This window comes from Ixodes scapularis, unplaced genomic scaffold, assembly GCF_016920785.2.
Source record: "Ixodes scapularis isolate PalLabHiFi unplaced genomic scaffold, ASM1692078v2 PGA_scaffold4__175_contigs__length_147842914, whole genome shotgun sequence".
NCBI lineage: Eukaryota > Metazoa > Arthropoda > Arachnida > Ixodida > Ixodidae > Ixodes > Ixodes scapularis.
The window spans coordinates 118,894,035-118,910,992 of NW_024609879.1; the positions used below are offsets into that span (position 1 = coordinate 118,894,035).

A 16,958-nucleotide genomic window follows, 5' to 3' on the forward strand; every position below is an offset into this window, starting at 1 on the left:
CCCCCCCCCCCCCCCCCCCTTCCCCCTACTGATCCTACTTCTGCTACAATATATAGGCATACATAGTAGCATACAAATTTATTTGTTTTGTAAAAGTGCATTTGCAGGTAGAATTTTATATTGGAACCAAACAGCCGGGATTCATTTTAACCACTTTTTTTTTTATTTCTCCTTCTGCTAGCGCCACCAACGCAACCCCGAAATTATCGCCATAGATGTTGAGGGCTGTCCGCAGCAGACGTCCCAATGAGCATCGACGCGTAGTATTTGCGTTGCGATGGTCTCTAGCTTTACGTGGCATGTCAGGAATCGTCGTATTTTACGTGTATTGGCGTCACCTCGTTAATTTAAAGTGCGGTCTCTAATCAACTCGATAGTTCACCTCACCAATGCCTAGCGACCGCCGCCTACGAACGACCCTTTGGCGCAAGCAGGCAACACGCTAGCACTACACCTTGCAATCATCCCCCGGTAAGAGCGCACGTTAATCAAACACCATCGACAACAAAACACATAGGCTCTCATCTCAAAATATTTCGCTTTTTTTCGTAGGTCCTCACTGTCAAAGTAATGCACCGATAGTGAATTCTCTCTCTGTGTCAGAAAACAGAAGACTCAACAGCAAAAAGTTCCAGGAATCGTGTATGACCGCGTTGCCAGTCAAGTGGGCGTTTGTGAGCTTGGGGCATCGACAGATCGCGGACCTCACTACATTCAGTGATCGCTTATTGATGTTTCGGGCGGCGGCGGCGCGTTTGACCAACGTTTGACCGACTGCGACCGACACGCGCTGGGGTTGCGGTGCTTTCCGGGGAGTTGAGACACGTCGGTTTAATGGATTCGTGACGTAGCGCTTGTCGGCTACAGCTGCGTTGCGTTATTCTGCGCGCGCTACGGCTATACTGCGGTGGTGACTTTCGTAGCGGTGAGTATTCTTCGTGCACGATTCACGGGGTACCAAGTCACTCACGCACCGACGCGTGGTGTTTCGCCCCACCCCGTTTCTTCAGCTCTCTTCAGCCGAGATGTTGCGTTCTGGTATTGGATCGCGGTGTTGCAGCCTTGATAGCATGCTTCGATCGTTAGCCGTGGATTAGGAAAATGATTCATCTCGGTTGCAGTATCACCTAGTTCATTTTGACAGTATTCGAAGGAGTATTTTGTTTTTCCTTCCCCGTGGTCGAACTGTCAGATCGCACAAGAGGGTAAGTGTTATTCGTCGGGTTAAAAGCCCGTTCACACTTGCGACTTGGGACAGTCGCTGGAGCGACTAGCGACAAGCGACTGGCGACCACCAGTGTTCACACCTGATTCAGCGACCGACGAGTCGCCAGGCTCGCTGCCAACCTAACGGAGAGTAATCAACACCTTCCCGAGCCGGGTGAAAGGTTTATCTGATCAAAGGTGTTGGCAGGAAAAAACAAGAAAACTTAATGGTGCTTCGGAACGTAAAACAACGGCTATTTGTGCGCTCTCTCAATCACAGTGAATAAGCCCTCAACCGTGATATGGTACGTACCTGCCAGCTTTTTGCCCCGATCCTTGTGGTCGGGGTGCCGCTTATTGTAAAGGAACAAATAGCTTCTGCGGAGAACTCTATGCCAGTGACCGCCGCCGTGCGCGCGTCGCTATTTCCCGCAGGAAGCAGTGCCGGATGTAAACAAACGCACACATCACTTCCGACGAGACTCTGATTGGCCCCGCCATCCAGCGACTCGGTTTTGCGACTTGAGAAATCGGTCAGGGAGCGACTGCCCAAAATCGGTCGCTACCGACCTGTTTTGGTCGCTCCGCGACCAAAAACCAGTCACTAGTCGCTAGTCGCTCCAGCGACTGTCGCAAGTGTGAACGGGCCTTAACTGCGACGTAAGCCACGAGAAACAACGAACAATGTTAATGACGATAGAAGACCATTTTCGAAATTCGGTGTCTTCCGGTGGTTCGAATTGCAGCTCATCGTTGCACCGTCGCTTTTGCGAGTTGACGGCAGACGAGTATGTACTCTGCACTGTACAGTTCTTTCTCAATCTCTTTCAGTTTCGGTTATAACAAAGCTGCTACCGCTTCTGGACAAAGTTCCAAACGACACAAACTACTTGATAAATTTGTTTACATTAGGAGGCTAGCCGATAGTGTGCCAACTGGTTGGGCCCAAAAATAGAAAGGAACACTTAAAGGGGCCCTCTGGAGCGTTCTGCGATGGTCTATTTATGGCGGTAACTCAATCTACAGGCCCTAAGGATCCTAAAAATCATAAAATTACGGTCATGTGCCGCGGATTTCCCTATTAAAATTGCTATCAAAGTCCCCGGCACGCCTCCCTTCTTGAGATGACCCCGAAAAACGGGAGGGGCATCTCTTTACGCGTCAGCCAATAGCAAGCGAAGATTCTGGCGTCACTGCACGTCACCAACGCGGTCGACCGCCGACCCGCGGAGGAATCTCACGAACACGCGCGGACCGTCGTCAAGGAGCCCGGACTTTGTGCTCAGCAGTCGTCGTTCGTTGCACCGTATCGTCGTGCTGCTACTGCAATACGCAGTCGCATTCCACAGATGACAAGGAAAAGTTTGACTGGCTGACGTGGAAGGATCGCAGAGCTGGCTTCGGAGTCGGGATCCACGGGAAGAAGGAACACATGTCCCACAAACGCACGCCTGCACACGCCCTGGGAAGCAGACGAGCCGACGCGCCGACGCATCACCCCCTAGCAACAAGCTTGCGGGGAGAAAACATAGTTCGCTGGTTTTAGAACGATAATTGCAGACTATGTTTCCCGCACCACAATCAGTTTACGTTTTTCTCAAACTCTACTTTGCAACAAGCTTAAAAAGTGTTGCAATAATAACGTTCGCATTCCCCGCGAGATGCAGCATTTTCATTGGTCAAGTTTTAGCGATGGGCAGGGAATGGGGGATTGTCTTCCAAGAGAAAATAGTCCCGATATATTTCTATCGCCATCTGCTTAATAAACGGTTTTGTAATCTAAAACTTTGTATACATATTAACTTGCACCTACTACGCAATATAACAACATAAACAGACAATTGCAGAAAGCTCCGGAGGGCCCCTTTAAGTCGTATTCATACGATGCATCTTTTCAACACTCCACAGTTTAGCAAAACCGAGATTTCGCGAAATCGGCCTGTTCACACGTGGAGTTTGACGCGCAAAACCTGTAACGTATTGACTCACGAGAATTTCGCCAAACCTTGTCATCTGCACCAAGATTACCAAGAGTTTCGTATTAAAATGATATGAAGTATGCACAGTGTGAAGAGGCAGTCTATTTTATTAATGCCACTCAATAAACTTCGTCAGATTCAGCTCACCGGGTTTACTAGTCCTGCCAAACCCAGGAAAGACCGCGAACGCCAGGAAACAGGCAGACGATCTTGAAGCATTTCGGACATTTTTGCACTGCCAATAAAGAAAGTTATCCAAAGTCATCATGTTTATATGCGATGCTTGCACTCGTCGCGGCTGTTGATAAATCTGCGCCACGACACCAACCCGTACCGCTTAAGTGCCGTTCACACACCTGCAACCGAGTAGGAGCAAGACTCGTCGCCCGTACGCACCGCTTCTCCGCTTGTCGGTCGCCATGTTTGCTTTTTTTTTTCTTTCGGCTTTAGCTAGGATATGGAACTGGCAAAAATTCAGACCCCTCCAAATGCTCGCTCCTCCTCGAAAGTCAGACGTCATAGCGAAGTTGAGCAGTCATTGGCAGCGTCCACGTTTCTCCTTCGGGTGATGGAGAGGCCTCGGTGAGGTTTCAGCTAAAAATTGCTCCAGAAGCGAGGAACACCCGCCACTTTTTCCGGAGGCGCGCCACTTTTTTTGGTCGTGTTCAGACGGGGAATCTGTTTCTTGTCTGAACGCAACCGAAGATTTGCCAACAAGATGCATCGTCTGAAGAGACCTTTACGCAGCTCTTGTATTAATTTCATGCATCACACTGATGTCTCGAATGTATAAGCCTCGCATGATGAACTCGGGCCACGGTGTAAGATACACTCTTTAGGTGAGGGCACGGTGAGGCTCAATGCGCGGCACGTGGAATCAGATAGCGTTTGTTCGACGGGCATCCGAACGGCTGCATTGTTCCGCGGCCATTGTGCCCATTCGTGCCTGCGGCTGACGGTGTCGCCGGTGGCCAGACGGCGAAACTGTGAGAGGGCAGAAAAAATTATCTCGTTGCCATGACTCCCCGGTACACCGTGGTGTTTCTGCACGTGCCACAACCTCGCTGGAGCTCTGTGCGTGTGGAGCATGAGGCGGCACGAGCCGTCTTGTGCATTGCTGCCTGCCTCCTGCGTCTTGCACCGTGCCGACGGGTCGATGAATCATCTGCCGGCGCCGCTTGAAACCATAGTGAGAGAGAGAAAGAGAGAGCGAGTGAAAAGCGAACTTTATCGGCACGTCGCGAGGAGCGGACTGTTTTCACCTGAAGAGTATCATCTTACACCGTGATTCCGGCACATCTTCAAATTGTTCACCGGACACCACAAAATTACAATACAGATGTCATTCCTCACATGAAGATAGTGGCCAAAGTGGCCTGTCTGAATTTCGGAAAGGGTCTATCGCTACAATCTAATGTATCAGTGTATAAGAAAAAGAAAAAAGGGACCACCCAGTTTTTGTTTCTTCGGACAAACAGTCACCAGCTTGCTCTTTTTTCACATTTCAGATGCGGTAGCCAGGTAGTCTCTTTCACCATGCACTGTGGTTCAAGAAAAATGGTTGCAGCGTTGCTACTGCTGTGCCTCGCCCTGATTGCAACGGCTGGTGTCGCAAGTTCCGAGGAGCCTGGGAACGCAAACGAGCCGAAATCTCGCAGCAAGGAAGGAGAGGAGAAAGAAGTGCCATCCCCTGCGTTGCAGGTGCGTCAGTATAAAGATGTGCAGCGAGCGTGGGCAGCTGCTAGAGACCATATGCAAAAAGAACGTCATCGAATGTACTTACGATCAATTATAGTTTCCGCCATATTGGAGGTGTCCATACTGATAGCTTTGCCCGAGAAACATTAGTCGCAGTAAATTGGTAGTTGTCGCGCCGCTGTACTATCGACGTGTGATTGCGAGTAGTGAAGAATGAACCGCTTGCACGGGCCATCTGGGAAAAGGAAGCATTTTGTCAGCCCTTTTATAGGCGATCCTGCAGACGCCATCGATAACCATAGCACACCATATGTAGCATTGTCATCTGTCACACTGTTATCACACTGATACCACAGTAGTCATAGATCTAGAATATGATCATGTACTGCCAATCCAGTCCCAATCCTTCGCACAGCGTCTCCGATAAAGACCGTTCACTTACCTGGATGGCCTGCTTCATTGCTTCGGCGACAAGTCTTGCGACGTCGTTGCTGAAAATTCATTTTTCACAATCTCGCGGCCGTCTTTTGCTTCTTTGCACCGAAACTAAGCAGCAACCCATTTGCTGCTGTTGCCTCCGTCGCTGTTGTCATTGATGCACACACTTCTCCGTTTGTCACTGTGAGACGTTTGCTGACATGTGTTTGTACCTACCAAGTTTGTCGCTGCGAACACAAGGGCTGACTAGAGATTATTGTTCGACGACCCGAGATATGGAATAAATTTTAAATATCTTTTTCCCGGGAGAAGCATGTCTGTCCACTGCATAGTAATCCATGCATACATCTACCCCAAAAAAATGTTGCAAAAAAAAAAAAAAAATCTTTTTGAAAAGAAGAAAAAAAAAAAATTATTGTGAAATGCCTTCTAACGGAACCCAAATCCCGGGAGTTTGTTCATCCATCCGAGCAGTTCCCTGCTAAATTTAGCGGAGAAATTGATGCCACATGACATCATGTGACGTGATGGTGTCAAGTATCTGGATAGACAGTTTTACTGAAAGAGGGCAAGAGAAGAAGGGGAAAGGGCTGCTTATGCTTTCCTCCTTACACTGAGTGGTTAGGAACGAGCAAGAAACAGGGGTGAACGCTTTGAACCTCTGTGTTTTTTCAAGTTTGGTTGTTTTCTTTGTGGTTTCCTCTATTTTATTTACTTCCAGGTGTAATTAGAGCTAGCAGAATCAGTGACGACAATGCCCTGGTCATCGGGACATCATTGCTTGGTAATAAGCTGCATGAATAACAACCAAATGTACAGAATATTATTGGAGGGCACCTGTATCACTCACGGGGTCCAACAAGGCAACTGCGGCTGCATGTCTTCAAACTCCATCGCTTTTCAAATGACCGACACCTCCGGCGGCAGTGGTTTGCGTCCGTAAACTGTAAAGTCTTTTAACGGACGGCATCCTCTCGAGTTTGCTCGGAACATTTTGTGAATAGAGCGCGCACCAAACTTACCGCTGTTCCCTCGATGAACATGGCAAGGCGAGTGCCAGTATTCTCGTGATAATCACTGTTTCAGCTTAATTTATCTTAATGCTAATATCTTGCAGTGGTGACATTGACTAGATTTTATCATCTACAACGCTTAGTTGAAGGCTCATTTCCGCCGCGGGGTGTGGATGGAAATTATCGAAAAGTTAGTTCTATCGGTTTTTGCTTAATCGCGATATCGTGCGCGATGGCAGAGAGCCGTGAACTTATCTTGAAAGTCACAATGCGACTGGGTTTTACTTATTTTGCAAATTAGTATTTACGTAGCTGGAAAGAAAACTTCAGTTTCTATTGCTGAAACATGCTCATAACATGGTTTTCGAGTCACGGAATAATTAATAGACTCACTCTGGCAGTGGGTCCATCTCGACTTCGCTAATTGCAGTTCTAGGCGAAGGACACACTCGTCGACGCGGGATCCTCAATTAAAACTTTTATAAACATCTCCGAGCCCGAGGCAGCTGCCTTCGATAGTTTCCTGCAATGCTCTTATTTCACGCGTTTTTGTTTAGATTATATTTCGTTGTTGTGGACGACACGAAACGCCAAAAATATTATCTGTGAACCGCATCTGAAATGACAAAAAACCTGAAGGGAAATTCCACTGCTGTAAACATATACAATATTTTGAGCTCTTTCCTCTGATCCCTATCGGTTGTGCGTTCAGTGTCGTTCTTCTCGACATTTCCGCACTGGCGGATGCCATAATGCGGGTCAAGAAACTTTCCCAATGAGTTACAAAACACCATCCGCGGCGTGCAAGACACAAGACGCACCCCAAGTCGGATACCCAGCACTTTGGAGCACCCAACCGGCAGACCCAACGCGGGAGGCTGCCGCAAAGAACACTTTCGCCAACGTTTCTAAGCACTCAGCATGGCTGCAGATCTTAACGCTTGCTAGATGGCACTACAGTATTCAAAATGGCGCTACCCACGATAAAACGGTTTATATGTGCTTTTCGTGTTAGGTTCCTGCTGCTACACGTGACCTTACGTCACCTATGGGTGTTTTTCGTGCTATACTGCAAGCAGTCGGTCGCATCGATGCTGTCTCATTTGTGATACTCGCAAGTGCGCAATATTTTCTATATATAGCAACATTTGACAGTTTCAGGATTTTTTCAAGTGTCCTGTGGGGTAGGCTGTGCATCTATGTGCACCTTTTTTTTCTCGCATAAATGCCGCCGCTCAGGCCGCGTTCTGACACTTCCGACGATCGTAGGCGTCTTTTACGGCTGGTTGCAAGGTGTCTGCTAAGCATCGCACCTCGTGATGCTGAGCAAGTATTTTGTGGATATCACAAATTGTGACTGAACAAGCATAACTGAGCACAAGATTATTATGCAAGCATCGCTAGATGTGACAATTTATGGGTTTTCTTCTGCGGCGGCTGCATGTGCTCTGTTTATCGATGCTACTATGAACTGCGATACACGGAACACATTTTGTAAACACAATAAGAGGCACAAACACAAAATGTCCAATGAGTCTTGTAGGACGATTCACAATTTTGCGACGGTCACAAGCGACCGTCCTGGTGGGCTGCACGGGATTGACTGTATTAGTGTCGCTTCAACTTGCATTACTCGCGGGTGTCTTTTAATAAACATTGTGACATTTTGTGACGCTCACGAGATCTGAATCACGACGCCCCATGACACTCACGAGCACCGTTTGTGGCAGGCTCCACCAGCATCTGGCAGTCTGACACCTCACGATCGGCTCGAAGGGACTGGCCAATCGGGCGAAGCCGATCGGTCGGACCACTTGGCCGAAAAAGAGGGAAGTCGGCAAGCCCCCGAACCGGTTCCGAGGAACCGGTTTGAACCGGTATCGGTGAAGAGCGCCAGTGCTGATGGCACCACGGGGGGGCCAGTCATGCAGTCTGAGGTAAGCCCAGCTGTCTCCCCTTGGACGACTCAAAAAGAACCTTGAGCGAGGATTACGTTTAAAAAAGGCTCTTGATTGCTTGTGCGGTTAATTTCTTCATTTCAGCCGTGTCATTACCCTCACTTCAGCCGTGTTATGACCTTCACGTCGGCCGTGCTGTTACCCTCGCTGCAACCTTGTCGTTATCCTCACTTCAGCCGTGTCATTACAGTCACTTGCACATTGGCCCCTGAGCCACACTGGGGGATTAGTAAAATTGGTACGTGCTTTGTAAGTGGGAAGTCATCTAGCTCTGACCGAAATTTATGTTCAGGGGTAGTTTTATCCTTGTGCAATTGTATCCTAGTGCAGCGTAAGTTCTTTCCAGATCTTGTGTTGCCACGTCGACGTGTGACAGAAATGGCTGTGAACTTCGGAGCACAGTGTGAAGATGTTTCACTCCGTCGACTGGAAAGAAATAATTCCTAAAAATAATGAACACGCATTAGAATGACATGCTTTCTTGCAGTACTTCAAAAAACTCTTACTTGTTTATAGCGTACTCACCTAAGTTGTTACCGTTTATGACCTCAGTCGACTCGACTATGGAGTGGTTCAGAATTTTGCATCCGAGTGTAAGTGACATCATTATGACTGCTTATAGTAAAGTCTAGTTCACACACCTGTGAATGCTTACGACCGGGGAAGCCTAGAACCGGTTTTTAAGCCTCTTGCGACTACTAACAGCTGTAGCGGAAGGAATTGTAGCGCAGTTGGTCATGCTTGAACTTAAATGTCTGAAACAGCCTTATAGTACATAGTAGTCATCTAAGTTGTTATCATTACAGGTACTGTATACTTACCTAAGTTGTTACTTATTGTAGCTACAGTCTAAACTATGTTGTAAGGGATTCTACCTAGAGTCTACTCAGCTAAGTGGTTACTTGCTATGGCAAGAGTCTACCATACCGAGCGGTTACTTACCATGGCTAGAGTCTACTCAACTAAGTGGTTACTTACTATGGCTAAAGTTTACTCAACTACCGTAATATGCCGGAGGAGTGAGCACCCCACTTTCACTGAAAATTGAGTTAATCTAGACGTGGACGCTTGTCCAGTCAAATCGGGCACTTAACGTATAATTTGAACAATTCCCAAATTTGGGAAATGTTAATAGTGGGCTCTTGAATGAAGTGGGCACTTCTGCGGTATTTTGCGGTAGGTTGTTACTCATTATAGGTATCATCTACTCAGCTAAGTTGTTTCTAATTATAGCTGCAGTCTACCAAACTAAATTGTAACCAATTATACCCGGAGTCTATTCAACTAACTGGTCACTGATTATGATTAGTGACTGATTGTGGCTACGGTGTACTCAAGTAACTGGTTACTTACCATGTCTGGAGCCTACTCAACGAAGTGGTTTCTTAGTATGGCTAGACTCTAGTGAACTAAGTTGTGACTGAGCATATAGAGCCTACTTATGGTCAGTCGAGATTGCCCACGTAACTGCAGATGCCTCGACTTGACCGTCGCTCTTGTGCAGCGCAAATCCGCGGGAACTCCGGAGTCGGAGGCGAGCAGCGAGCCGGACGAAGGGACGACGGGAAGAGAGGCGCCGTCTGGGAGACCAAAAGGCGACGACGCAGAAGAAGAGGCTGCCGACGGCCAATCGGGGGCAACAAACCGCGAGGAAGAGACGGGGGGAGTCCCGCCCCCACCCCCTCCGAGAGAGCTGACGGAAAAGGAGAAGCAAGGTGACCCCCCTTTCTACGCTTTGCGCTTGCATCACGTTCCTACGCAAGTACACAGGGCGGTCTCTTTGACGCGCATTTTAGTTGTTGGACGATACCGAGCAAGCGGCCACCTAAAGTCTGAAGGTAATTGTGAAAAACCGGTGTATGAGCGCTTGTGAGGTCCAAGAGCAAAAATGCAGAAGGGGCACGAGGTTGGGTAGGATTCACCGAATCGTGCCGGAGTGCTCAGAGAGGGGGCTGACGAGGAGGGGCATCTTGGTTAGTTAGGTGGCCTCAAAAGTATGGGGTGCGTGCTTTAAACATTCTTTACCTGGTTTTTAAACTTTTCGAAACTAGTGATGGGCACTTATTTTGACGCGGGTGCTCGCTCGGTATGTTATGGTAGAAGAACATGTGTCTGTCTGCCGGAGTTTTGTCGATCTACTTCTGCCTCGACACTTTCCACAGGGTGGATGGAAAATAGAAAATCTGTCTATGCAAATCTAGAAGTACCTAGACGTTTGATAACGCCTAGCGATGCACGCTGCTGGAGGATGCCGTGACCGTGTAGAGGGTGACAAGTACCTCCGAGATGTGGGTGTGATAATAAAGAACAACAACAACTTTGGTCAGCAACACTGGTACGGAACTTTTAGTTCCTCTTAGGTTTTTGGGAAGGTTAATTCTTCCGATGTTAAATGTGCAACTTTAATTCACGCACCTTATCGACACCTGCACTAACGACATAAAGAAGCACCATGGTTTTGAGTAATTTTCACCGTTAATCTGCACGTTTTTCCAACGAAACTAAATTAGTGGTATATATAATTGCAGGATTAATGCTTTGCCGCTTTTCTAAAGTATGTTTCCTTTTAATGACGTCGTGGCAGGGGCTTTTGAGCTTTTTCATCTTGGAAAAACACCTATAACTCTTTTCGTCGATAGCTGAGGGACCCTTCCTGATCTCGGCATTGATTAAATAATGCTGCGGAGAAGCCTACGGACCTTGTAAACGATAATATGCATCCTGGAGGGAGCCTTGGCATAGAGTTATGCATCGGTGAATGTCTCGGTTGTACTAAAATACTGCTTCTTTTGGAAGAAACACTTCTATTTTAACGGGGACGGTTGAGGAAATTTTGGAGTTCAGAGAACCCCCGTGTTTCTAGGAACCAAGTTTGGGAACCTGTACATACGGAAAGCAGCTGTCCCGACCAAAAGTAAACAAAGTAGTTAGTGCAGAGTGGTCCACCTCTTTATTAATTCACAAAATGTGCATAAGCCCAAGCATAACGCAAATCGGTTGTGATGCATTCTAACGCTCTATAACAAGTGTCTCGAAATTTTTTGGCTCGGGGGCCGGATCGGCGATCTGTCATGGTCTCGAGGGCTGTAAAAAAAAAAAAAAAAAGTAATTGTAATCGATGGAAAATTAAGTCAATAAATTTAGATAAGCATTTAAACACAGAAATGAATCTTAGAGAAAGTATTAAAAACCCCTAAGATGAATTAATATGTATACGTCAAATTTAAAACTTAATATTTAGCTAATTATGACATTACACTACACTTGTGGCCAAAAATCTCACCAGGCATAGTAAATCAAAGCGTACGGGAACTTTAGCATGTTCGTGTAAAGCAAAAGTCTAATGAGGAAAATAAAACTGCCTAATGCTGACTATATGTAATAGTTGCGACATAGGACACTAAGCACAATGTAGACGATAACGCAATGGAATTTTAACGTAGTTACACAGGCATGAAGCAAGGGACTAAGAGTGGTAATGCTAATGGTGACTATGTTCAATTGATAATATTTATTTATTTATTTATTTAAATACCCTCAAGGCCAATCGAAATTAATGAGGGGAGGGGGAGTAACAAAATAACACACAAAAAGAAACAAAAGGGCAGAGTACATGAGGTTTGTGATGGCGGCTCAGGACAGTAAAAAGTGTTTAAAGCATTTTTAAACATTTGGGTATTAATAATATAAAATGCAGAAGTCGGAAGGTGCTTCCATTCCAAAGAAGTGTTAGTGACGAATGATAGTAGAAATGCGTTGGTATTACATTTACAAATTCCAACTTTGAGGTGATGATCGATGCGAGGTGAATTGTAGAATAATGGGATGAAAAGACGTTGCTTTAAGTATGGGTTAGCATGATAGATCTTGTGAAAAAGACACAAACGAGCAACTTTTCGTCGGAGAGAGAGGTTAGGCAGGGACAAGGTGGTGGCGAGAGGACCCGCATTACTAAGCTGTTTCTCTCACTCTTCCTGATATATCTTTGTTTGCACATTTGGAGTGTGTCGTGCCGCTCCTTCTTTAGACACGCTTCTTTTTGGCCACAGGCTTAAAACTGCGACCAGCCAAAGGCCGCATCTAGCCTTTGGGCCAGAGTTTGGAGACCCCCCCTGTTCTATGTATTTAATTTTGTGCAACAATCGTAATATTCTGAGTCATCGCCCACCCCACTTTTTGGGCGAATATCAGTTACTTAAAAAACACAGAGTCCTACCCAAATGACGCGGCCGCAGACCTTACAGTTGAAGGACGTCCGTGTCAAAGTACAATGAAAAAAGGAAAGACACTTCTATTTGTGTACGCGTTTCCTCCCCAACTTCTGCGACCCCGATGTCTTATTACATGCGTGCAAGAAGAAAACGATGGAGAAAACAAAATGAAACTTTGTTTTGCTTACAAAAAAGTTTGTTCGGGAAAAAATAATTAAAGCTGTTTACAACTCCCTGTAACACCGGATTAGAGCGCAGCTCTTGAGGAGGAGGATGGAAGGGTACGGAGGGATAGGTGACTCCCTGAGGTCATGTGACCTCGGGGGGGGGGGGGGGGGGGGGGTCGGTCACGTGAGGGTAACTCTCTTAACCCTCGTGAGAGTAACCCTCGTGACCCTTGTGAGGGCAACCCTTTTGAGGGTAACTAACCCTTGCAACTCTCGTGAGGGTAACGATTGTGACCCACATGAGGGTAACCCTCGTGAGGGTTACCCTCGTAACCCCCCTTGTGAGGGTAACCCTCGTAACCCTCACAAGGGTTGCAAGGGTAACCCTCAGGAGGGTTACGAGGATTACCCTCGTGAGGGTCACGAGGGTTACTCTCACGAGGGTTACCCTCACGAGGGTCACGAGGGTTACTCTCACGAGGGTTACCCTCACGATGGTCACATGGATAACTCTCATAACCCTCGTGACCCTTGTAAGGGTAACCCTCGTGACCTCCGTGAGGGTAACCCTTTTGAGGGTGACTAACCCTCGCAACCCTCGTGAGGGTAACGCTCGTGACCCTTGTGAGGGTATTCTCGTAACCCTTGTGAGAGTAATCCTTGTAACTTTCACGAAGATAACTCTCGTGACGTCGTTATGGGAAACTTCCCATAATGCAACGCGCAATTACGCCGACGGCGACGCCGCTCATGCCGGAAACGGGCACCTAAGAGCTGCGCTTCAAAAACAAAGTTGGATAAATAACACAAGCAGGCACCCATTCAGGGATCGCGAGGTCAGCGAACGCCCTATATCCTGTAATGTAACCTCGGAGCGTAAAATAAAGTCTGCCTTCACCGAAGCAAGGTCACCGCAAACCCGCTCCTTCTCGCGGAACGTTGCGCCAGCGGTTGGTAAGGTTGTGTGATGTTTGAGACAAAACCAACGGGTAAATAAAGATTTGCTGGAACGCTGCATACAGACGTTTGTAGAGCGTCCCATTTTGAGGTCCGTGCTCGTGGTGCCGTCCATGCCACGCAGTAAAGCCGCCTCGACCCGCGTTGATAGCACGCCGCACACGGACGTATGCATGCATGCACCAAACAAGAAAGTTGCGATTGACAAGTCGCCCATGTCAAAGTTTTGGCCTATGCAATCGCTGGCTTTCCCGCTTCCCCAGCATCGCTCTTCGTCGTTTCTTTCGTCCGCTCTCTTGCCCATTGCACCTGGTTGGTTTTTCTATTTTCTTGTTGACTTATTTTTTTTCTTTTTTAATTAGCAAAGAGAACATAGCGGTGTTAGAAACATGCTCTCTTGGAACAAGTGTTCGCACTGTATGCCGATTGGTGGGCGATGACTTGGGATATTACGGTATCTTTTCAACATTTTCTAGTCGGCACCCTTCCTCTTTTCTTCGAGAAAGTCGTTAAAAATCTGCAAAACCTCCGCACACGTTTCTCTTCCTCAGCCAATGCCCTTCACGAAGCTGCCATGGGGCTCCTCAACTCGACGCACCCGGATCAAAAAAGGTGAGCGGCCCCCCTGCGTCGTCGCATTTCGCTTCCTGAAAGCACAACGTGCCGGTTCTCCATTTCTCTCGTCTTCCGCTCGCACGAGCACCGTTCGGCGACAATGCGCTCCCAACCTAACCAAAAACCAAAATACTAAAAAAAAAAAAAAAAAAAAAGAGATTGCTTGTGCCAGAATGTTTAAAACGAAAATTGGCGCGTCGTCCGCGTCTCGTTGCTCATTGGCGTCCAAATCGCGACGGTCGGCCGTCCGGATGCCAAGCGGCACGGATCGCATCCCTAAAGCGGTCGCACCATTTCGGAGCAAACTCGACGGAGCCGTTAATCCCGGAATGCATCTCCGATTTGTGGTACCTCAATTTCTGCCCGACGACGTCTTAGAAATGTCGCGCCATTGCCCGTCGCGATCCCGGTGGTCGCGCAGTGGCGTAGGTGTGCTTGGCAAATGCTTATTCGGCTGCCGGTCAGTGAGGTATCCGGCTTTACTGTCTGCGGAAGCGTTGGCAGCCAGGGGATGGGACTTCACGACGGCGGCGACACTCACCTTTATTCATACTTTTTGCCGGAAATTCGATAGTTCTGTGCGTCACCTGAAGTCCATTCCGAGCCGGTGCCACGAGCCGACAGGACCGATCGGACAGCGTCGAAAGTGCATATGCGTCCCATCATCGCTGGACCGGCCGTGTATGCGGAAGGCCTAGCGACTTGCTCTTTTGACGCACTTTGGTCAGTACCAAGGCACGTAGTTGGGCGATTTGGTGGTGTTTAGTTGTTTGGTGGGAAGAGCGCTGAAAAATGTAGGACCAGGACGAGGAAACGCACAGACAGGGCGCCGACCTACGTCCGAAAGTCTATTGGTGCGCAAAAACGGAAAAAGCGTGGGAAGGGGGAAGGGAAGAGAACAAAGAAAGCAAGCCGACGACGTCCGGCATCGGCCACGCCTACTTACAGTCGCAAGAACCTGTCCGACGCCGTCTCTGTGCGTTTCCTCGTCCTGTCCCCACATCTTTTAGTGCTGCTCCCACCAAACGAATCTTTGATTGGTCTCATTACTTTGTAGTGTCGGCTGCATCTGAACTTGAGGGAGGATGCGGGTAAAAAGACTGCAATATTTTGCGAAATGTGTGATTTTAGGGTTTTATAGTGTTTTTATTATTTTTGAATCTTTATATTGATGTAAAAAAAATATTAGTGCCGGTTATGATCGCGAAATTGGTCTAATGCGTATTTGAAGGCCTCCAAGCAACCCAAAACGGCATGAATTTGAGCCGTTTTTCTCTGCATGGTTTGCCGAGCTGCGACGTCGCCCACTATCACATATACATTGACAAAGTAGGCCTAGCCGTCTCCTCTCTATTGCAGTATTCTGTAGCTTTGACGTCTCGCGGAAATTGACTAGCACAACAATATTTTTCACACTGCGAAAGGTTATAGCTACACATTTATGTTAAAATTCGAGCACATTTTTATTTTCATGTAGTTTTGGGCACCTTCACAGTTTGTGCGCAAGAATTAACCAAATGTGGCATGCATATACTTTAGAAATGAAGAATGTAACTATCTAGGTTTATTTAGAGCATATATTTTTTTAATATTTATGATAAATTTAAGAAACTCTTGTTTTAGCCCCTTGAAGTGTCATTTTTGCCATTTTCATTTATTTTAAAATTAAAGAAGCGTCGCGCACATTATTTTTGTCTTTCATTGCACTCGGTGGTTTAAAAGGAGCGAATTAGTTTATTTTACTGGGCTTTTTTAATGGCTAACTCCGGTCAAATTTCGATGTTGAGAAAACAATGCAGTCCTACGTCGTATCATCTGAAAAGCCTGCAGGTAAAATATTACGACGCAAGTCCGGTTTGCCTTTGCCCATTCTCTCGTTTCCCAAAGAAGTGTTTTATCCTGGTTTGTCAAGTTTTCTAAGATGTATACTCGTTTCTTGAGCCACAGATCTCGAGTTGCTTGATTTGAAAAGTGAACCAAAATTCCGGGTATCTTATCAGGGCGCCTCCACCAAAGGCACTCCCTAGGCTCGAAGTCGGGCATCACCACTCATTGGCCACATTCGCACCTAGTAAAGAAATCGTATGCGTGCCATTTGAACGGTATTAGCGCACACGTATGAGGAAGAGAGAAGAGACAGAAAATAGCGCTCTTTTCTGTCTCTTCTCTCTTCCTCATACGTCTGCACTAATACCGTTCAAATGTCTAACTACCAACCAGCCCAGTTATCAACCCTTTAATGTATGCGTGCTTAATCAAATTCAAAGTATGCCCTTCGTGCTTGACGTTTGCACGAGCGATGTTTTCAGCCACGAAAAGGGGCAATGGCTCGGCGACGTTTTCGTGCAAATCGGCTTGGTGGTCGGGCGTGTCGTACGCAATGAATGCCAATTTTCTTGATCGGTCCAAAATTTCTTTTTCGAAAGCAGACAGATTCGCCACTACCGCGAACGACAGTTCTGGCGGTAGAGGTCCCATGTCCGTCGCACGCGGTCATCGCCGTCCAGCCTGTGAGACCCATGATACGCGATACAACGTCATGTTGAGAATTACGCAGTGAACGTACAGATTGCTTCCGGTTCTCTGTGCAACTTTTTTTTTAATCCACTTATTTGCAGCTTTTTGGAAGCCTCAAATAATGGGTTTCATATTTTTTTCCTTTTTTAATATTGAGTGTGTTCTTTCAATGACCCAAGACTTTGATTAAATTTGCTGG

General features: G+C 47.1%; 1 protein-coding gene across 2 annotated transcripts in view; it reads left to right on the forward strand.

Moving 5' to 3' along the window:
• Positions 1-20: 20 nt before the first annotated feature.
• Positions 21-16,958, forward strand: part of LOC8042460 (protein sel-1 homolog 1) — a 40,914-nt gene continuing 23,976 nt past the window's right edge. The window contains exons 1-5 of one of the 2 annotated variants that reach the window (XM_029978742.3): positions 21-471; positions 4,694-4,886; positions 8,065-8,271; positions 9,797-10,007; positions 14,179-14,239. In XM_029978742.3, coding sequence (XP_029834602.2) covers positions 4,722-4,886; positions 8,065-8,271; positions 9,797-10,007; positions 14,179-14,239 — 644 coding nt within the window. In that variant the 5' untranslated portion in view covers positions 21-471; positions 4,694-4,721. Of the gene's footprint in view, positions 472-4,693; positions 4,887-8,064; positions 8,272-9,796; positions 10,008-14,178; positions 14,240-16,958 lie in introns of those variants that run through there. The other variant, XM_029978746.3, reaches the window with a different exon arrangement.